The sequence below is a fragment of the Paralichthys olivaceus genome, chromosome 16, assembly GCF_024713975.1.
Source record: "Paralichthys olivaceus isolate ysfri-2021 chromosome 16, ASM2471397v2, whole genome shotgun sequence".
In the NCBI taxonomy this organism is placed as follows: domain Eukaryota; kingdom Metazoa; phylum Chordata; class Actinopteri; order Pleuronectiformes; family Paralichthyidae; genus Paralichthys; species Paralichthys olivaceus.
The window spans coordinates 22,533,351-22,554,293 of NC_091108.1; the positions used below are offsets into that span (position 1 = coordinate 22,533,351).

Genomic DNA, 20,943 nt, shown 5'->3' on the forward strand with positions numbered 1-20,943 from the left:
GAGTGAGGACACCCATTCTGCAAAAAGTTTGTGTCGTTGTGTTATAGATGCTGTAAATATGGTGATATTTTGCCTCATGCAAGAACCATTTGTACACACAGATTCTTTTGTGTGAACAAGAGATTTATGAGAACTTACCATATTGACCAATTTTCTCATTAGAGGTTTCTTACCAGTACAGAAGTGGTTGAGAGTCACATGAATTTAGTGTTCTATCATTTAAACCATGTTTGTCAATAATGGATGATATACTTTATTAGTTTGGAACAATTTGTGGGCAGCTGTGGCTCTGGAAATAGTGAGGGTCATCCACTAACCAAAAGATTTGTGGGGTTGATCCCTGGCACCAGTCTGCTTGGCTTTTGGATTCAATGTCCTTGCTAAAGACATTAAACCCTGAATTACTTCTGACACTGTGCTGACTGTGTATAAATGGTGTGTGATAGAAAAAGCAACGCATATAGAAGCGATGTATGAATGTGTGACTGAATGGGTGAATGCAACTTGTACTGTGAAGTGCTTTGAGTGGCCGATAAGACTGGAAAGGTGCTATGTATCTACTATTAATAAATGCATAAATTACACCTCATCTTGTTGACATCATTCTGTTTTGTTAAATTTTCCCAAATTTAAGAACTTAAATTTAGAAAACACTCCTAAAACAACCAATGTAGTTAATTTAGGGGAGTGCATAACTCCTTTGTGCCCCAAAATAGAACAGTTAGCATGCGTCTTGCACAAAGACGGCTGCCTGGACTTGTCAGTTGTTAATTGTCACAATGTAAGCTGTTTCATTTCAGTTCATTAACCTGAAATTCACCATTTTCTCCACATGATTGATGTTTTGATAAAACTCTGGCTCATGACACCTCTAGCCAACTGGCAGACATTAAAGGGCCTGCAGTTGAGGTGTTGTGAAGACCAGGTAGATGTGCCTTACACAGCTGTTGGCTGCTCTACAGGCCAGAACCATTAGTTTCACTTCCAGTGACACAGCATTTACATTGCTGCTATAGGTGATCTTTTAATTCCACTCCTAATCCAAAAAATTAAGCAAATGCTGAGAATCCTTTTGTAAATTAATTTTGTGATTTGTTGACCTCTGACCCCCTTTTTATGTTTCAGTATTTATCCAGGCATAGAAGCAGAAACAAAGCATTTTCATTTTCATCTCCAATTTATGCACATTTTACATGAACCATTGAGCAGTACTGCCTTTTGTACACACTTTTTACACATTACAGGTCAATCAATGGTGTTATAGTTTTGTACCCTTCTTCCCAGATTTTTCCATTCCCAGGTTTTGGTTGTTCTCAGCAAAATGCAATGCAGATCATCAGATGTCATGTTGCTTTGCTCTGAGTGCAATAGTTTTTTCTATTTGTAGCAGTTCTTCATTCGCTGAGCTTGCAGTTATAGGTGCATGCTCCCACTCATCAGATATCAACAGGATTTCATAATCAAACTGCACATCATGTATCACATCAGACTGAACAACATTTACATAATTTTTAGAGGATGTTGAAAAAAAACAACAACTTGCACCTCAAATCTCTTCCCAGCAAGTGGACAGGGCAAATAAGAATTATTCCTTTTTTTTGTTGCTTGTGTGATTGCATCCTGTATCAGTGGATGGGAAGGTGTTGACGTTCATACTGTTTTGAGGTACAGGTTGTTTATTCATGTAAGGGCCTTCGTGTCTGGCATCCATATAATCAGTTGAGACATCTGAAGTTTACTGGTTTCTTGTCATTCAAGGTTTTTTCAACACCCAGTGACTTCCTGTTCATGTTACTCCTTGAAGGAGACTGGGTGGGTCGTCAGAGAAACTGATTGCACCTGAGAGGTGGGAGGAGCAAAAGGCATAAAGGGGTTGCTTCCCCAGTCTGTGCTCTCTCAGCTGGGCCTGCTGCAGCCACATGTCCTTTGTTTGGTTTGTTGCACCTTTCAACACACACTACACCATGAATTACATGTCTCTACATCAGTCCATCAGCAGGGTGTGTCCACTCTCAACCCCACACATTCTCTCAGTTTGGCTTGTATGTCTGCCTTCAGGTTAGAGATGAAGCAAAGAGTCAGTTCACCAGTTGTTAGAAGAAATCGTTCACAAACGCCTTCACTTGGGTGTTGACTCTTCTTTCAGTGAAAGCAGTTATCCTGAGTCCTGTAGGTAAGACAGAGTCCATGGTCAAAACACATACTGGTTCTGACCGTTGTCATTTTGAACTTCCATCGTAGGACAGGTCAGGGGTCTCATTTATAAAACAGTGCGTCGGATTCATTCTAAAAGTGCATGTGTGCACAAAAGGCGAAAATGGCGTATGCCGAAAAAGATTCCGATTTATAAAACCGTGTGCCCGCACACCTGAACAAAATGTTCCCAATGATATTAAAAACTATTAATGACTCGGCTCTGCAACTCTGCTGTTTAACAGCATCTGAACGTAATTTGCTGTAAGTTGTTTTATACCTTTTTCAAGGTTCTAAAGGTGTAGGTTTTAATGTAAATGATGAAGTGAATCGATAATCTGCTTCAGTTCACCACCTCACGTCAGCATCGTCATTTTACTATCTCCCCTTCTTATGTGTGTCAAAGTTAGCATACAAGTGTGCACATTCTCCTGTCAAGTTGGTTTTTATAGATCCCAACATTTGTGAGAAGTGGTGTACGCATCTTTCAGGCCCTGTTTTTCTGCATACGTAATGGTTATAATGAGGCCCCTGGACTGGTCCCTCTCTGAGGATTCCTTCTTTTCTTCTTTAGGTAGCTGGTATTTGTGCGAGAGCATTATGCTCACCTTTGGTGTCTCACTTCCAAACACAGGAAAGTGGAGACGGGCAGTCAAGTAGATTCTGGGTTGTTTAGGTAGGACATATGTTGTTTGTTTGCTTCCAGAGTCAACACATTATTGTCTCTTCTTCTTCCTGAGGGATGAGAGGGCACCTATACTTCAGAGTCCTGGTTCAGCAGGTGCCCCATGTATGGACATTTTAGTTCACCTGCAAAGGCCACAGTTTCAGTTTGGACCTGGCCGTTTGTTGCATTCCTTCCAAGATCCACCTCGGCAACAAGATGCTCTGGCATGTCCTTGGCTACAGGGTCTGCTCTTAGTATTCCCTCATTTTTCTATCTGCCACCAGGCGTTGCAGGTTCTCACTGAATGGGTCGAATGCAGTCTCTCCAGTCCAGCTTTCTTCCTTAGGTTCTTTCTGAGTTCCTCCTGTTGCAGCCAGTTGAACTGCAGTCACTCCATTTTCTGGGGTAGACAGGGCGGTAGAACAGCACTAGTCTGTGCCCTGGCATGGCCATGGCGGAGTGCATAAGGTGCACAGGCCATCTGCAAGACAGATCAGTTCTTGATTTACTTCACTTCCAGTAAGATGGATAAGTTCTATCATAGCATAGACTTTACCACTTGATTGTGGACACAATTCAGCTCAATCATCTGTTCCTACCCCATCTGGGTTTCAATCAAACTCAGATTTTAAGTGTGCAATTTAGGAAAGTATCTTTTAGAGATTTAAGGTCTCTAATATTGTCTCTGCTTACCGTTCACGGTGCATAACAAAATAGACACAAACCACGATCTAAACTATCAATTGATTCCATGCCAAAACAGGTGTTTTATAGGTTAACCATAGAGTGTGGCCAGGAAAGACGAACTATCAGTGCACCTTGCCAGCAGTGGGGTCATTCCCCCATACATATGGAGTAGAGAGATAGTTTCTTCACTCAGAGAACCAAGCTTACAATGTAACCAAGTAATCTTTAATGATTATATTATTGAATTTTATACACCTGAAGACATTATAATATATATATAAATAAACACGTGAATAATTTAAGTAAAACCAAGTCAATAGTCACACCCATTTTACCTGTCTTTGAGGATATAGGTATGATGTCATGATGTTTGTCACATTCATTTACCTTACTGTCAGTGAGATGCTTTGCCTGGTTTAACATGTTGGTTCTGTCGGTCTGTGAAGGACTGACTGTCACATTTGTAAGCAAAATAATGCTATATATACATATATGGGTACAGATTTGTCCAAGTGTTATTTGTGTGAACAAATTTGTGTGTAAATGTGTCATATCTAAATGTGAAACACCTTCCACAAATACAAACACCTCTAATATATACAAACTGCAGTATAGTTGCAGATTGATTGGAACATTAAGTAATGCATGAGGACACATTACTTTTCTAATGTAATTTTTCTAAGTAAAAGAATTTTGTTTTTTCACAACTAGGAAAAAATGCTAAATATGAAGTTGTTTTTACTGAGCTCTAATTTTGCACTGTATACTGATACCAGTCATCACAAGCATTATTTGTCATTTTTAAAATACTGATACAGGTAAATGGGGTACCATACATGTTTTTCAATGCAGGGTACTTTCTAAAGTAATGTCCTGTTGTCCTGTAATGTTTCCTTTAAGTGTAAAAGGCTGATATTCTGACATCCAGATTGTATCATTGTATTAAATGTTTAAGCTACGAGAGTGCCTGGAGCCAGAAGTCTATGAGCTGTTCCATAAGAAGCTGACAGAGCAGGCTCTTATCAAGGACCCCAAGTTCCTCTGGTGCTGTCATGTAAGTAAAGGATTTTTTACTCAACTTTTACTAGCACAAAATGATGGAGTCTTTTTTCTTGGCAGCAGAATAAGCAAGCAAGCAGTGCTATTTTAGTGCACAACACAGAGCACAAAGAGTGTATGGAATTTTGACTGAAACTGGGTCTTTTACTTTGGGCTGAGAATAGACGACTCAGACATACGCCATCACGCCTCTCCATGTTACACTTGTGTATTCCAACTTAACGTTCTCCAACTACTAGATGTTCAAATGCCATTAAGATAAACGTTTATATGTCAATATCAATAATTCTTTCAGTATCAGTATTACACAGAAGCTTTAAATTGTATAAACATATTTTCCCATTTATTGCCTGATGAATCTGCAGCCTCTGATTTTACACTGGGCTCATTCAGTTCAAACACACACACACACACACACACACACACACACACACACACACACATTCCCTCATTAACAGGGAGAAACCTCTAGAACCAGCCTCAATGTGGGCGGTCATCTGCCTCGACCGGTTGGGGTGAGCAGAGAGGTGTGTTTCTGCATAACCCAGAAAACAATTGTTATATTCATTGTTATAATACAGCACATGCATTAAATACCAAACCTTCTGTCTCTAAAGTAGCAGGTGGAGACACCCACACAACCTCTGTGCTCATGTCCAACCTCTGTGTGCTTGTTGTTGCACTTGTACAATTTAAACAGTATCTAGACAGTAAGTAGATTCAGTGATACAGCACGTTTGTCTAACTCTGTGGCATTTCATTTGTGTTCAATCAGTTCAATAAAAATGAAGGCACAACAATAGATTTTCAAGGAGTGAAAATGTAACATTGTCTAAAGTTATAAGCTTATATTTTATTTGATGGCAGTCAAAGCCCCTGTATTATTTTAGGATTATAATACTTATCTCTCCTCTCCTCTCCCCCACAGTGTTCATATGGGTTTATCTATGATGGAGACCAGCTGAAGGTTACCTGCTTTCAGTGTCGCAACAGTTTCTGTGCTCAATGTAAAAAACCTGTAAGTATTCAGTGTCACTGTGTGTTGTCATTAAAAGAAAAATTAATACAATTACAAAAACAAAGCTATGAGCACACTATAAGTCTGAAAGACCTGACACAAACTCAATGTTTTTCAAATAAATACCCTCAGACTATGTTCTATAAAAATATAGTGAATCACAGAGCCGTGAAAGCTTTCATAGTATAGTATTAACAGAAATATTAATAGAGCGAATTGTGAAATGACATGTGTTACATAAAATCAACACAAGGCATTGGACATAGGCAGTGATCCAGATTCCAGCATTATGCCATCTGCACTGGTCAGTGGAGTGCACAAAGTTGGAAAATTTGGGAAATAATGCAAAAAAGCTGTAGTCAGAGTTAGAGAAGTTCGGATTTTTTCAACCCTGTAGATCGTCAGCTTTGCTGCGGCTGCACGCCTTGGTGACGTCACTCCAGTGAAAGCCCGGGATGTAAACAAAGCAACTTGGACCCACAGGGGACTAGTGCTGGCGATTCATAGTAAATAAAGAGTTTCGCGGCAGAAAATGCGTTATTTAGAGGCTGTATTGTGGATGCCCCAATCACTTGCGTTGTATGGATATACGCCGATCGCGTGTGGTTCTAAAAGCGTCCGAAGGACTCAAGTTACTCCAAACCTTTATTGGTGAGTAGATCTACATACCATATGCTGGAAATAAAGTCCAGGTTGAAAAAAACAAACTTCTCCATTAATGCTAAAGTTAAAGAAGGTATGTTCTTCCAGATCTTGCCTTCTGAAGAGAATTTCAGTCAGGAACTACGCTCATCTCACAGTATATTAGGTCCCGCTATAACATTAGCACAAGCCTAATGATAACACAAGCCTAAGCCTGTCAAACTGAACTAGTTATTTTAATAACAAATGTCCACAGTCAGGGTCTGTCTGCCTGTGGACATTTCAAAGAAAATTCCTTGTCATCATGGACAGTGCTCTCAATTACAATATAAACACACACACACACACACACCCACACACACCTTTCAGCATTTAAATACGAGGGACAACTGTCATAACATTTACTGACCTGAACTAATACCAAATAGTTTATTGATATATTTATAATGTTAAACACAATAAGCCAGTTCAATTTTGAAGGGAAAAAACATTTTACTTTCCCTTTAACCCTTTAAAGCACTGACAGGTGTTTACCAGTGGAATAGATATAGTTTGTGTATCCTCTCTGCAGTGGGAGTCTCAGCATGCAGGTCTGTCCTGTGAACAGTACCAGTCCTGGAAGAGAGAGAATGATCCAGAGTATCAGAAGCAGGGCCTGGCCGGGTACCTCAGAGACAACGGCATCAGTGAGTGTCTACACATATACATGCACCAACAAAAACACACACACATTATCTTCTGGCAGCAGTAGTTGAGGGGAAGGTGGGCCTGAAGTTATATTATAGTGACAGACAAACAAAATACAAACCATTTACCACTTATAAAAAACAAGCATACAGAAGGGGGAGTGGGAAATAAAAGCTCGATGTTCAATGAGGAAATGAAGTGAAATTGGTTTTGGAGAGAGAGAGAGAGATGAGAGAGACTGGGAACACTTGTGCACCATCAGGTATGAGCTCTGACTAGTTAAAATATAAACAGTAACAGTGTAAAGAAGTTATTGATTAATATTGATAACAGCAACAATGCATATAATAATTAATTTCTAAAAAGTATTGCTGTTAATAATAGTAATAATAATAATAATAGTTGTTCTCCTGCAGTTCTGGAGTCATTCTTTCAGTTTCAGCCTAACCATAGGCAAAATAACCACTGCTCTTCACAGACACCTGCTTTTTTCACAAGCTCCTGTCTGTCTGCTTGTCTTTCTCTCTGTCTCTGCCTGCCTGTCTGCTTGTGTCTGTGTGGGTCTGTCAGTCTGTAAAAGTAAAACTTGGTGCATGTATTTCCCAGGATCCAGGGAAGCTCACTCAATTAAATTCAATTTCACATTTAAAGTGCCAAATCACAACATACATCTTCTAAAGGCAATTTACATAGTGATGTTAAAACCTTACAACATTATTTATTTTAAACTGAATATTATGTTAGGTCATAACAACAAGTGATTTTAACACTTGCCAAACTGACGGCAGAAGGAGGATAGATTTTCTGTGCCAATGGCAGCGTGATGTCCACATCACATGACAGTGGGTTCACACACAAATGTCAATGTCAGTTTCAGTGAGTTCACAAAGGCTGTATCTTGTTTACAGTTGAAAGTCAAAAATCATGAACAATTCCTGTACACAGTGTACAAAGTGCTCACAGTGACCTCCTACAGGAGCAATAGCTGAAACACATTAACTCAGTTAATACATCTTTTATGCACACTGTCTGATTGCTTGCATATTGGATGAAAATAATTCTCCCTAAAGTTTTGACCTCAACTCTCTCGTCTGCTCCTTTTTTCCCCTCTTCGCTGTCTCTCCATTCACACCCTTTTTGCTCTCCACACTCCAGCCTGTCCAAACTGCCGCTTTCAGTATGCACTGTCTAAAGGAGGCTGTATGCATTTCTGCTGCTCTCAGTGTCGCTACCAGTTCTGCAGTGGCTGCAACAACCCTTTCCACACTGTAAGTCTCACTCATTCTCCAGACAATATTGTATTTTATTAGATGAGCTGGTCCTCTAATTAATCTTTATTACCACTCAGAATACATTGAGTGGTAATATTTTGTTTTTGTTAAATTAGATCTGATATTTTTGTTTCCTGTGACTGCTTCATTTAACATAACGTGTTGTTTGCCACTCCTATAGAAAATGAAATCGTTGTAAGGTAGACTTGTTCTTAAATGTTGTGAGTTCAGGATTGAATCAAATTATCAAATCACCCTAAATATAATGGGGGTTAATCCTAAAGATTAATTCCAGTGTTGCTGCTGCCATCAAAAGCCGAAATTGGTGTACACCATATGGCCTGGCCGGCCTTTGTCCCCATCTCAGAGTTGTCAACAATGAATTGCCTAAAAATGTAATAAGATAAAAAGCATGTAGGTAATGATCATTTGCAGAGCTTGTGGCATCCTCTTGAGATGTCAAGTTGAACAGGGGGCTGTAAAAACTGGGTTGGATGCCCTTATATAGAGAGATCTCATAGCCAGATTTTCTCATGGGACACTTACCCAGTCATTTGTGGACTGGCTGTGACGGTCAGGTGCCATCAACATTGGCTGGAGTTGGGGACATCTGTAGAAGATGGACAATGCATTATAGAACATACAACATTTTGACTATGTGCATAACAAGCATGCCCTACTGGAGGAGCTGGACTACCTGTGCAACCTGATTGGGCTGCAGATACTGCCTCATGCTACCAGTAGTGACAAGGACACAAGCAGAACACAAAACTAAAGAAGAATCAGTCAGGAGGGATGAGTAGAGAGCAGCCGTCTTTAGCCACCACATCTAAAACAATTCTCTTTTTGGGGGTTGTCTTGCTTTTGCCTCCATTGCACCTGTTGTCACTTTCATTTGCACCAGAGCAGGTGAAACTGATTCACAATCACTTGTGCTTCCTAAATGGACAGATTGGTGCAAGTGAAGCTTAACTGACTTGGTGTTATACTTTGACGATTAAGTGTTCCCTTTTTGAGCAGTGTTTATATACATGTATATGTGCCATTCATTCTCTATTGACCAGGGTCTTTATTTGGGATACCTCCAGAATTGCAGTCGCATATACTGTATATACGAGTTCCTTTGACTTCTACAATTGATGATAATTTAGTATAGTAATTGTGGCTTTGATAAAAAGGATTAAATGTAATCATGCAACCTGCCACATCCTGGCATCATCCTCCTATTTCAACAGCTGCAGTGGCTCCACAATTGTTCATGATTGCCAGTCGACCACCTGTTTTTTTATCTTTTACAATGAGAGCAGTTTATGGAATAGTTAAGGCTTTATAAAAAAAATACATGGCAAGGTATATTTATTTTTTATAGCACATTTTATCAACTAAGGCAATTCAAAGTGCTTTCATAAAATGAAAAAGGCGTCATAGCGAATTGTAAAAGCAATATTAGACAATCCATAAAAGATGCATTTAAAAAGAAATTCAAAAGAGTTAGAATAAAAGACAAAAAAGAAATAAAAGAGTGAAGAAATAACACAGATGGTTGTTATTATATAGTGGAATCATGTGTGATTTGAAATGAAATATGTGGGAGGCATCATCATATGTAAAATGATGTAATAATATAACGTTGAAATGAAATGTTTAAAACACATTTGGGGTAAATGCACCTTAAGGTTTCTGTAGAATTGATTAATTTCTGTCCGATGTCTGTTCACATTAGACCTGTGCAGTAGACGAATGCAGTGTGTCGGGACTACATGCCCATCATCCCAGAGACTGCCTCTTCTACCTGAGAGACTGGGAACCTTCCAGATTGCAGGCTTTACTCCAGGTACACACACACACACACACACACACACACACACACACACACACACACACACACACACACACACACACACATTTAAGGTGGATTTAACTTAAAGGGGGGTACATTTTGATTCATGTAGTTAATGTCTTCAACTAGAAAACTATTTCAGATGACTTTAGACAAATTACAACAATAATTTACAGAACACATTTCACAACAGCAAAATATTTCCCAAAGTATCAATCAGAAAAAGGAAAAGAAGTTTTTCTTCTGGAACCAGGGAGCCCAAAATATGTATCTGATCACACATGGATGCGTACCTCAATAAAGACAGTGACCAGTAGCATCCCACTATACATGGTGTCCCCACCTTCTCCTTTTTGTGAAACTGGGTAACCAGTTGTCTTTTCTTTGTGACCCACAGAAGAATGAAGTGGTGTTTAACACTGAACCCCCTCCTGGAACACAGACAGGTGGGAAAAGAAATACATTTCCAATGATAAACTTGTGTTTGACTTTCTTCTGAATTGAAGTATGAAAAATGTTTGTATTGTTTGAGAGTGACATGTGATACAAATACATGTTTTTCTCATGCACACTGGGAACTGTGTAATGGTCTTGTGTTTAGGAGAAAAATAACAGTTTACTGTCAGTCACAGTCATTTCAACTCGTGGATTATTTGTCAATCATTTGAATCATCATGTCTACAAAACTGTTTGAACAAAAGGTGGATCTTATAAAGTGGCAGCTGAGTATATTTACTATAAAGTTTAAGTGTACAAAAGAAGCTTATAAGGCTTTTGTTTTTATTTCTATTTAGAACTGTCATCATAATGAATTTCTTTTACCTTGTTAAAAATTGTTCAAAATAAACTTAATCAAACCTAAAGATTCCTTTTTACTGATTAACTGAAGTTTGAATTGTATGCATTCTATCCAAAACACCCATCCACTATAAATTTTATTAAGCGTACATTGTGTTATTAAAAATTACTTAATTTGTATTTCTGATGATCATAATCAATCTTAGCCTCTGAAGACACATCTCTGCAGTGTAAGTCTTTAGAGGCTGAGTATCTCTAATTTCATCTCTCCCGTGTGATCTGTGTGATACTACCTTAAATGCATACACTTAGGAGAGCAGTGTACCTTGCAAACACTCATTAAAAGGACTCCAGCCTGCTGCATCTGTACAGCATGTGGATTTGAGGCAGAGAGCATCACTTCTGCAGCTAAAAAACACTTAGAAATGCTACAGCAAACCCTACAAAATATATTATAGATATTGCAGGCTTACTACGAGTAAGCTACACTTTTGCAACAGCTTAGCCTCAGGTAGAGAGTTGGAGCTAGTTTGTGTAAAATCCTAAAAGGGATAAGATACATTGCTTCTCACCATTCAAATGTAATTATAAATCAAATGTATGTGATACCTTCTGCTCTTTGTCTTTGTCGACCTTTTTGTTTTCAGGTCTGTGTGGAGTGATAGAGCAGAAGGATGAGGGAGGGCAGCAGCCAGATTCAGCTTGTGGAGCTCAGACCCAGCATGGACATGCTGGACTCTGCGAGTATGACAGCTTAATAATTTACATCTTTAACCAAGGCACAATGTTACATGAGCTACAGTGTGTATGTGCTCTAAACCCCTGAGTCACTACAATTATCCAAGGTGCACTTGTTATTCACCTTTGTGTTACCTATATGTTACCTGTTTGTTGGTCATGATTCCTTCCGTCACGCATTTTTAGTTCCACACATACACATATATATGTATAGAACTATGTTTTTTTACCTTGAGATGTGTTCTTTAAATATGGTAAAAATGTACATTTAGACTCAAAAATGAACTGATTAGATTTCGGTGTCTTAAGGTCAATGGTGAACATCGTAGAAGCCTTGCAAAACCATTTTTGCTCAGTGAACTTTTGATCTTAAGAACCCGTCAAGAGATTCCTTTCAAATTTTGAAATGCCTCTTGACTATGATATCTCAAGTCTGCTTTTGGGAGTTTCTTCAAATTTTTACCAGTCACTCAAAGATTAATTTATTTCAGTCAAAGGTTAAAGGTCACTGTGACCTAGTATGAGTCTGAAAAATAAAATATGAATAAAGATAGGTTGTGTCATGCCAATAATTCCTCATGTAGAAATTAACAGATGTTATAGATGCATTAGCTCAGAAAAGTATTCAGAGCTCTTCACTTTTTTTACACCTTTTTGTGTTGTGGATTTTAAATTTTGACAGTCAGTCAACTCATGATTTGTTTTTTGTCCTGACATGCAGTGTGAACTGTGGGACCTCACAAAATATGTGTCCAATCTTTTGAGTTTGCCTTTGGTGCTGCAAATCATTTTAATACAAATGAGGCATTTTAGTTTTAGTAGATTTTTGATAAATTAACTTGTATCCACTCTCAAAAGTCATTTTGAGGTGGCGTTCAACCGTGCACCTTGTAAAACAGGAAGGAAGAGGTCTAATTACTTTCACTTGACTGCACAAAGAGTTAGACAATTTGACCTTTTTAGACTAAAGAGGGAAATGGAATCTAGTTGACATATTTCTCCATTTCCCCAGCTTTGTGGGGAAAAAGTCTTGCATTCCAGACAAGAAAAAGGCAGAAGAATCACCATTTGGGTTGGATTTAATTTATTTATAAACAGTAGGTTAAAATAAGTGACAGTTGGTTTAACTGAAAACACATTATTTATTAGAAGTTGCAGAGCTGCTTCCTGACTACTTACTGTTGTTTGCCACACAGTTATAAAGTGGAATGAATGATAATAGTGGACCTCTTGCCTCATATGATAAATTCAGAATCATGTACATGCCTACACAGTTCACACACTCACGTCAGCTACTTCTTTCATTTTCTATTCTTTACATTGACACTGTTTACCCAATAATTCTACTTTATGGTTTTGTCACTGTTGAGAATCACTGATTGTAACAAAAATGTGGGAAACTACAAATAAGTGAAAGATGTTCAACCAGTAGATGAAAACGACAAAGTAAGAGTAGTAAGAATGGCGTGACTTTGGTTGAATAGATGGATATATTGCAGTAGAAAAGTATGTTGAGATGAATGTATCAAAACAAAGAGGAAACAAGCTCATAACCAAGAGGAGCTCAAGCCTTTGCAGTAGCCGCCCTTAACTTGTGGAACAGCTTATCACTCAATATTAGATCTGCCCCCTCTCTCCCCTCAACCAATCTGTTTGAAATGTGCTATATACATATAGTTGACATTGACATAACATTGACACATATCCAAACAAAATTGGTATTGTACAATGAAATATCCTTAACTGAATCGATATTAAAATTGAATCGTGAACTTGTGGATCAGAAAACAAATGGGAAAATCAATGGCGATAACCAGACCAAGTTAAAAAATTACCAAAGTCTATGGGATCTGTCAATAAAAGGTTTAATAGGTGTTTTATTGCAGTGTTGAAAGGTATAGCGAAAAATAATGGGTGCAACCAAAGTAAATAATTTGTCTGGAGCCCTGGTATGTGTTAATTCTAAAAAATAATTTAGTATGGCCCTCAAAGGATGTAATAAAAATTTAAATGGCCCTTGATAGAAAAAATAATGTAAGCAAATGTGACTAGAGGATGTATGAGTCATAATGCGGGCCACCGAGAAATACCGAATGACCACTGAAGCACGTGCAAGGCGGTGAGCATGGAATGCAGCATTCAAATCCAGTGACAAGGTGGAACTGAGATCAGCAAGACCCACCTAAACCCAGCCAGGTTAGCATCAGGTTAGCAAAGCGATCTCATTTCGGTCCCATGTGGCAGGAAATTCCAACCATCACAAACTATTAGACTGCTTCACCACCATGTTAGGACGACACAGAAATACAAACCATTTACCATTCACCAAAGCTATTCTTCACCATGATAAACAGGCACTCAGACTAGACACAGCCGATGGATGATCATGCTTCAAGACTGCCGATCAAGGTTGATCTGAGAGAAGCTGTTCAAATAAATAACATGGTTCTCAGCTGCTCTTTCTCAGGATATCAATATATCATATTACTCCTATCTTAGCTTCTCTGCATTGGCTCACTGTAAAATTCAGAATAGAATTCAAAACCCTGCTCCCCACATACAAAGCCTCACATAGCACCGTACCATCCCAATAGATCACTTATACAGGTTCGCTTGTGCTTCTTACAGTCTTTAAGAGTAGGGCAATTATTATTATAATTGTTATTACTACTAATAAGAATAATAAGGTGTGATGCTTTTAATAGTTACATAATTACATCTATAAATATCATCATCATCTATTTTTATTTTAACAACCTGTCTGACAATGCTTAAAATGTGATGATTACACATTGCTCCTGGTCCCACCCCCCTCCTTGAATGAAAATATATATTTATCTGTTTGTAGCTCTATCATCAGTACTAGCAGGAGGCTGCCATGTTCTACTGTGTAAACATGCTAAAATGGTGCTTCTGTGATATCCAGGAAGCATTACCGGGAGTATCTGGTCAGCCTGATCAACAGCCACTCTATCGACCCTGCCTCACTTTACAGCTCCAATGAGCTGCTGCTGGCCTGCAAGCGGTACAAGGTGGACGACACCCGCGAGGATGGGGAGGACAGCTTCACCTACTACAGCAGACTGCTCAAGGTGTGTGTGTGTGTGTGTGTTGAGTCTAATCAATGGTCAAACCATAATAAGTAACTTCCAGGGCTTTTTCCAACACCAACGTACGACTATGCTATCTTGATAAATTAATTGATTGTTATTATTACTACATAAATTGGTCTAAACAGATGGGGATTTCATTATATATTCAATGTAGTTATTTGAATTATAATATTTAATTTTGATGTGTGCCACTAACATTACTTTGTGGTCTCTGCAGAAACTGATGGATGAAGTACCGCTTGGCGACAAGGTGCCACGCAAAAAATGAATGCCTCAACATGGTTTCTCATTTCCTGTGGTTATGTTGACCTTTTCACTTAAAATTCAGCTACAAGATTCATAACGACAACTGTTTTCTTGTTCCTGTAATGGTGTAAATACAGGATAGTGGCAACTCTAGACAAATGTCTCATTCACTGGACAGTGTTTTTTTCTGTACCATGTTAATTAGCATTTGATAAAGAAAGCAGGACATAAGAATATGGTTTAAATACCATAAGGTACCCTTTCAATTAAAAGCCCAGGAGATAAAGTAATCCTCAATTAAGGGTCTCTAGGAATTTAGTCTTGATCAATGTGAGTCACCTGCTCCCGCTGAGTCTTAACAATACTGATGTTAATTGTTTCATGAAGTTGGTTAGCAAATGGCTCCACTCTACTGACCCAGTCGAGAGCACATTCATAATAAAGATGCACCAGCCAGACACATCAACACGTAAGGACAGATAATTTAATACAAGATCAAATGAGACCCTTGGAACCTCCTTTGCTTGTGTGCAGCCTAATGAAACTGCTACTGAAACCAAGTGCAAGTGAAGAAAGCTGGCAAAGCTTAAGACGAAACCAGCTCAATATAGAAAGTAATCCTTAATTAGTTAGGTTTTTTTTTATCATCTCAGTGTTTCCTGAAATATTATTTATTTATAACTGTTACTCTTCAGACTTCAGAGGTTGACATTAGTGATGATGTCACAGGTGAGGCTTCCCTCTGATGACTATTGTGTCAACCATGAATGGTGCCACTCCTGTTAGATGATCCTGCTGCAGCTCCTCTGTAGGAATGCTGGGTCGTCATTTGTCCAGCATAGCTGCAACTCTATCTCAAAGTATTTTTGGACTATTCAGAACTTGTCGTGTCTTCCACAGTTTCTCTTCACAGTCATTTATTAACAACATTTACACAGCGTAGCACTTTGACATATTCTAATGTCCTGTTAAAGTTGACCCAGCCACCTCACACGGCTCATGTTGATGCACAAAATTCTACCCTGAGGTCTCTGAAGATGTCTGCTCTTTACCCTGTGATCTTATTATATGGTACTACTCAAAGCTCATGGAACATAGCATTATTTATACCTTAGTGAAAAAACAGTTCAGACGTCTGAATTTAATTAAAGGTGTCCCAAACCTTTGCGCAAGTTTTTTTTTATTTAATGAAATTAAAACTAAGATTTAAAACAATGTTATGTTTCAGTATGTTTATTTTCCGACCAAAAATCAAGACAATATTTTTTGGCATATCCAACTCTATTTATTTATTTAAAACCGTAAGAAGCACCCTCTTGATCTGTTATGTCATTGTTATGGAAAGTCTCTTGCTTTTGTTACGTGCCACCTCATTGTTAACTCTGCCGTTGTCTCTGTCAGGAGCTTGTGGGACGGTGATGTGATTGGCTCGATAGTTGGCAGGTGTTGATCTGATCCTCGGAACTGAACATGATGTTAGCAGTGCAGCACAGGTTACCATGGTGATCTATCCCCATTTAAAAGTGAGCCAGCTTCTTGATACAGAAAGTCTGAGATAAAACCAAAGATAGCTGGATCTCACACATTAAATCTGTGTTTTTGCTGTACATTTTGTTTTAATTATTGTGTGTAAAATAAAATACTATAATTGTGCATATTTATACTTGATATGTGAGTATCGTATCAGTTGCCCCGTACACACCTGGTATAAACGGGGTTTTTGTGATCCGATCTCAAGTGGACATCTGTAAGTACAGGTATCAACGCCACATTCTGAGGTGTTCTGAGCCACGTGTCCACATTCTTTTAACAGTGTGAACACATATCCATCCTAGGCCACATAAGAAGGACCGCCTACAAAGCTGCTGTCTTCTGAGCCACTGCAGTTTTACTTTGAAGCAAACGTTTTTTTTTTTTTATTCATTTCATTCAGACTCGCCCAACTCGTCTCTCTACCTCTCTTTTGTTTGCTCGTGCTGACACACACACACTCACACACACAGGGACATTAGACACAACTGTAAACACAGACTGGCTCAAAGCAACATTTAAGTCTCAACTAACACAAATGACTTGCGTGTTCATTTGCATGTAGAGCGGGGAAGTGATTACGTAACGCTGCCATTTCTCATGGATCTCTCAGGACGAATGTTAATGCCAGGTGTGAACGGGGCCACAGTAGTTTATTTGATAGGATTATTTCTTGCATTGCATTAGATCCTGTGCTTGTGATAATATGCAGCAGTATGACCCAACTTGATGAATGTGAACTCATGTTTAACAGGTAACTTGCTGATGTGTATTCCTTTGAATATACTGTATTACTGTGCTCTGTACTATGTCAAAATAAATATCGATGGTTTACTTTCAGTGCCACGTGTTTGACTTTTCTGTTTCATTTTATTGCATTGCAATGTGTTAGTTTGCTGCACTGCAGCTTGATGTCTAGAAGTTTATCTCAAACACAGTTGCATTTGCAGTCAGAATGTCTGACTTAACCTTATTGAGGATGCACATTATCAATCAATCAGTCAAATTTTATAGCCTTTATTCATGAATCACAATTTGCTGTGTAGTCAGCTATTTTCCAATTTGAAATGAACAATCACAGTTAAAGCTAGAGGTAAAAGAACTGCTTATGAATTTATGTCTTTACCTTTAGAGAGTGAGATTCTCTGTTGAGCAGGTTTCTATTAAATGTGTTGTGCTTTGAACAGTGGTGCCTTATAACTCTAACTTGTAGCTTTTTGTTCTCCATGTAAAATGCATCCATTCTTGTTCATTGGAATGGGGTAAGTCTGCTTCGGGGTTAAAAGGTCATTCAAATCGAGACTGCATCATACAGCAAAAAGTTGGAGTGGATAGCAATGCAAAGTGACGTTATCCAGGTTCAGCTTTATTGTCAGTGTCAGTGTCAGTGAATGAAGGTTAAGCATTCCTGGTGTCTGTTCACGTAACACACGTAAGCAATAGCATTGGGATATTTGTACCATTCTGGGATGTGGCTTGCTGTGCTCAAGTGAGTTAGCAGTAGCAGCCCTGGCCACTCCGCAGTATAGTCTGCCTCTCCACCTGTGATGTCAGCTCAGGTTACCCAGTTTTGTTTAATTTATGTGGCACCCTTTCACAAGTTTTAGGTTTCACTCAGTCTAAAACTTTCTTTAAGCCAACCTGTCTTCCCCACCAGCCACAAGCTCAAGCCACCTTACCATGCCCAGCATCTACTCAAAAATGCTCCACCGACTCGTCTTTTTTAATCATAATTCACCTTTAAGCCTTTCCTTCTTCGCATTTGGATTCACCATTCCACTGCTCAGAGCATATGTAGTGTGCAGGATGTTACTGATACAATAAGTCAGATGACACTGATTAATGACTATTATTTTAACACATTTTCGATTATACAAAATTTTAATGCATGAAAATGAATTATGTGCAATAATTCATGACATTTACTGATATGGAGCTTTGTAAGCAGACAAATAACCATAATGAGTACAAATTAATTCTGCTCCCAACAAGGCCTTACACTGAAATATTTTCCCTAAAAACTATTAAGAAAAATATACTTCTGCATCAGAGGCCATCAGAGAACATTATCTGACAGGTGAAAAAAATCTATATTGTATGTAATATACACAGTATATGATATATATTATATACAGTATGTTTCTAATATATATGTTTTCTATATTTGGGTTTTACAGGGTATAACTCCTCACTTAAATCAGGACAGCAGAGTCAGTTCCCATTTTCTCCTTTGCAGTACATATCAACATCCCTTTTTAGCACTTGATTTCCAGTATCACTTGTCAAAGGGATGCACTCAGGAATTTCAAATAACTAAATCTTGTTCCTTCATGGCTTGAATTCCAATGTATGTCAAAGTTGTATAAAGTACTGCCAAATAACACAAAACCATCACTGGACTCCGCAGATCCTCCGTATTTTCTCCGGGGAAGGTGCATGTGTGAACTATGGTGTGAATGCAAATGTCCAAGTGAGATGCTCTGCAGTTTCTACGGACTCTCTCCGCCTGACCCTCCTATAAAGTCCATAGTTACAGGAGTAGTGGATGACTCAGCAGGGGATCCCCCGCTAGATTCACTGCGAGCGAGTGGGGGGGGGGGTTTTGTCCACAACTGCTAATAAGCCTAAAAATGAAATAAACTAGAAGAAAACAAATATCTCTGTGTGAAAAAGTGGCTTATATAATAGTACAGTTGCTTCAAAACCATGACCTAAGATATGCCACCATGATCACGATCCACAATAGCGGTCCATGATCCGCCATCACAATCTACAAATTCTGGGAGTGCTGTGATCTAGTCATCACCATGATACTACTAGTTTGTCATTAAAGTCCTACATGAAATCGTTGATTTATTTTAATTGATCAATCAATACACGGTGGTCTACATTAACTTGCTGATATATAAATTGTTGGAAGACACAAATGTGCTACAATCTCTGTCACACTGCAGTAAGAACAATACACCAGGCAGAAATTTGTAATTGTGTCATTGTTTTAGCCATCATTGTAAAAATACTTGTTTTGCTGTTTGTGACTACATGAGGTCATCCATGTGCACTCAGCCAATCCCGGTGAGTCAGGGGCTGAGGACAGCTTTCTGCCCACTGAACACACAGAGATCAGACTGATACAGACCCTCCATCATACTACTGATAAGACAGCAAATATGCTGACCCCCAAGTGTCAAAGTAACAGTGAGGCTGGGACTAGAAAGTAATGTGATTACTGAATTTTAAAATCTAATCCCTATTTTAATGTTAAATGTACAATACCAGATAAGATCTTTATACAGAGTATCACTAAATATATTAAAGAATTATGGTAAAAGATATGGTCTATATTATAATTGTCCTCCACTGTAAATCCATATATAATGTTAAATATTCCCAGACAGGGGAGAGCTCTGCTTTTTGCCCTACAGTGACTCACTTTACTTTCAGGTGGAGGCAGCTGCAGTTACTCAGCTACATGAGCTTCATGATAATCAATTCAAATTTGGTAACAGCACTAAGGAAATATATGTTTCCTAATTTTTAATGGGAGCACGACTAATAAATTGAAATTGAAGACGTTTTCGTCACTTTCTGTCTTCACTCTTGTAAATAGTCAAATACTAGATGGTTTGTAATTATATAGAGCTTTTCTAGTCTTGATGACCACTCAAAGTCCCTCACAGTACAGTTTTGCCATTCATTTTGTTGAATTTCTGACCATCCTCACACAATACATCTGTACACCATTAGGAGAATAGTGCGTGTCTAATTCCACACAAACTCCCTTCTCTTCCAGCAATACCAGTGAGGTCCAGTGTGTAAGATTTAGGTGAAAGGGAACTATTGGCAGAAATTTAATGTAGACTAATCCACATGAAGTTTTCACCACTTCATTTCATCTAAATTGTATGAATTGTAGTTTTCTTTACCCCAGAAAAGGCCCTTTATATTTAAATACTTTATATTTACATCGAGGGGACCCTCTCTACGGAGGCCGCCATGTTTTTCACATTAGTCAAGACTGGACAACCTAAAACCTTTTGAGTTTTTATGAAAACTGAAGTCTACCACAGGTTCTTTTTCATGTTTGGAAGGGGAGGGTGAGGTGAGGGGTGTTCAGCTGCAACATGTCATTTCAACACTAGATATCACAAAATTCGACACACTGTATCTTTAATTTTATGTTCCTGCTCTGCTATGAATGAGCAGAGACGGTATCGAAGTCCTGCTCTGTCTATAGGCATTCTACCCACCAGGAGCAGCAGGATATAATATTTAGTATCTCCAAAAAACCTGGACTCAGACATTTTGATGTACGGTAATTAAAAATCTATAATATTAAATGTCATGGTCATCCATCCATAGAAGTTAACTCAAAACAAAAACGTTCAGCCTCATAGTGGCACCAGAGTAAAAGTCAATAAACTACCAAGGTCATAGAGCTTTATCCTTTGAAG

The 20,943-nt window shown here is 38.5% G+C and overlaps 1 protein-coding gene across 9 annotated transcripts in view; it reads left to right on the plus strand.

Annotated features, from left to right (window-relative positions):
• Positions 1-17,329, plus strand: part of rnf31 (ring finger protein 31) — a 38,460-nt gene extending 21,131 nt beyond the window's left edge. For 7 of the 9 annotated variants that reach the window (XM_069511586.1, XM_069511583.1, XM_069511584.1 and 4 more), the window contains 9 exons: positions 4,503-4,601; positions 5,535-5,624; positions 6,838-6,952; positions 8,109-8,221; positions 9,948-10,058; positions 10,462-10,510; positions 11,510-11,606; positions 14,527-14,692; positions 14,931-17,329. In XM_069511586.1, coding sequence (XP_069367687.1) covers positions 4,503-4,601; positions 5,535-5,624; positions 6,838-6,952; positions 8,109-8,221; positions 9,948-10,058; positions 10,462-10,510; positions 11,510-11,606; positions 14,527-14,692; positions 14,931-14,981 — 891 coding nt within the window. In that variant the 3' untranslated portion in view covers positions 14,982-17,329. Of the gene's footprint in view, positions 1-4,502; positions 4,602-5,534; positions 5,625-6,837; positions 6,953-8,108; positions 8,222-9,947; positions 10,059-10,461; positions 10,511-11,509; positions 11,607-14,526; positions 14,693-14,930 lie in introns of those variants that run through there. The other 2 variants (XM_069511582.1, XM_069511588.1) reach the window with 2 other exon arrangements.
• The last annotated feature ends 3,614 nt before the right edge of the window (positions 17,330-20,943 follow it).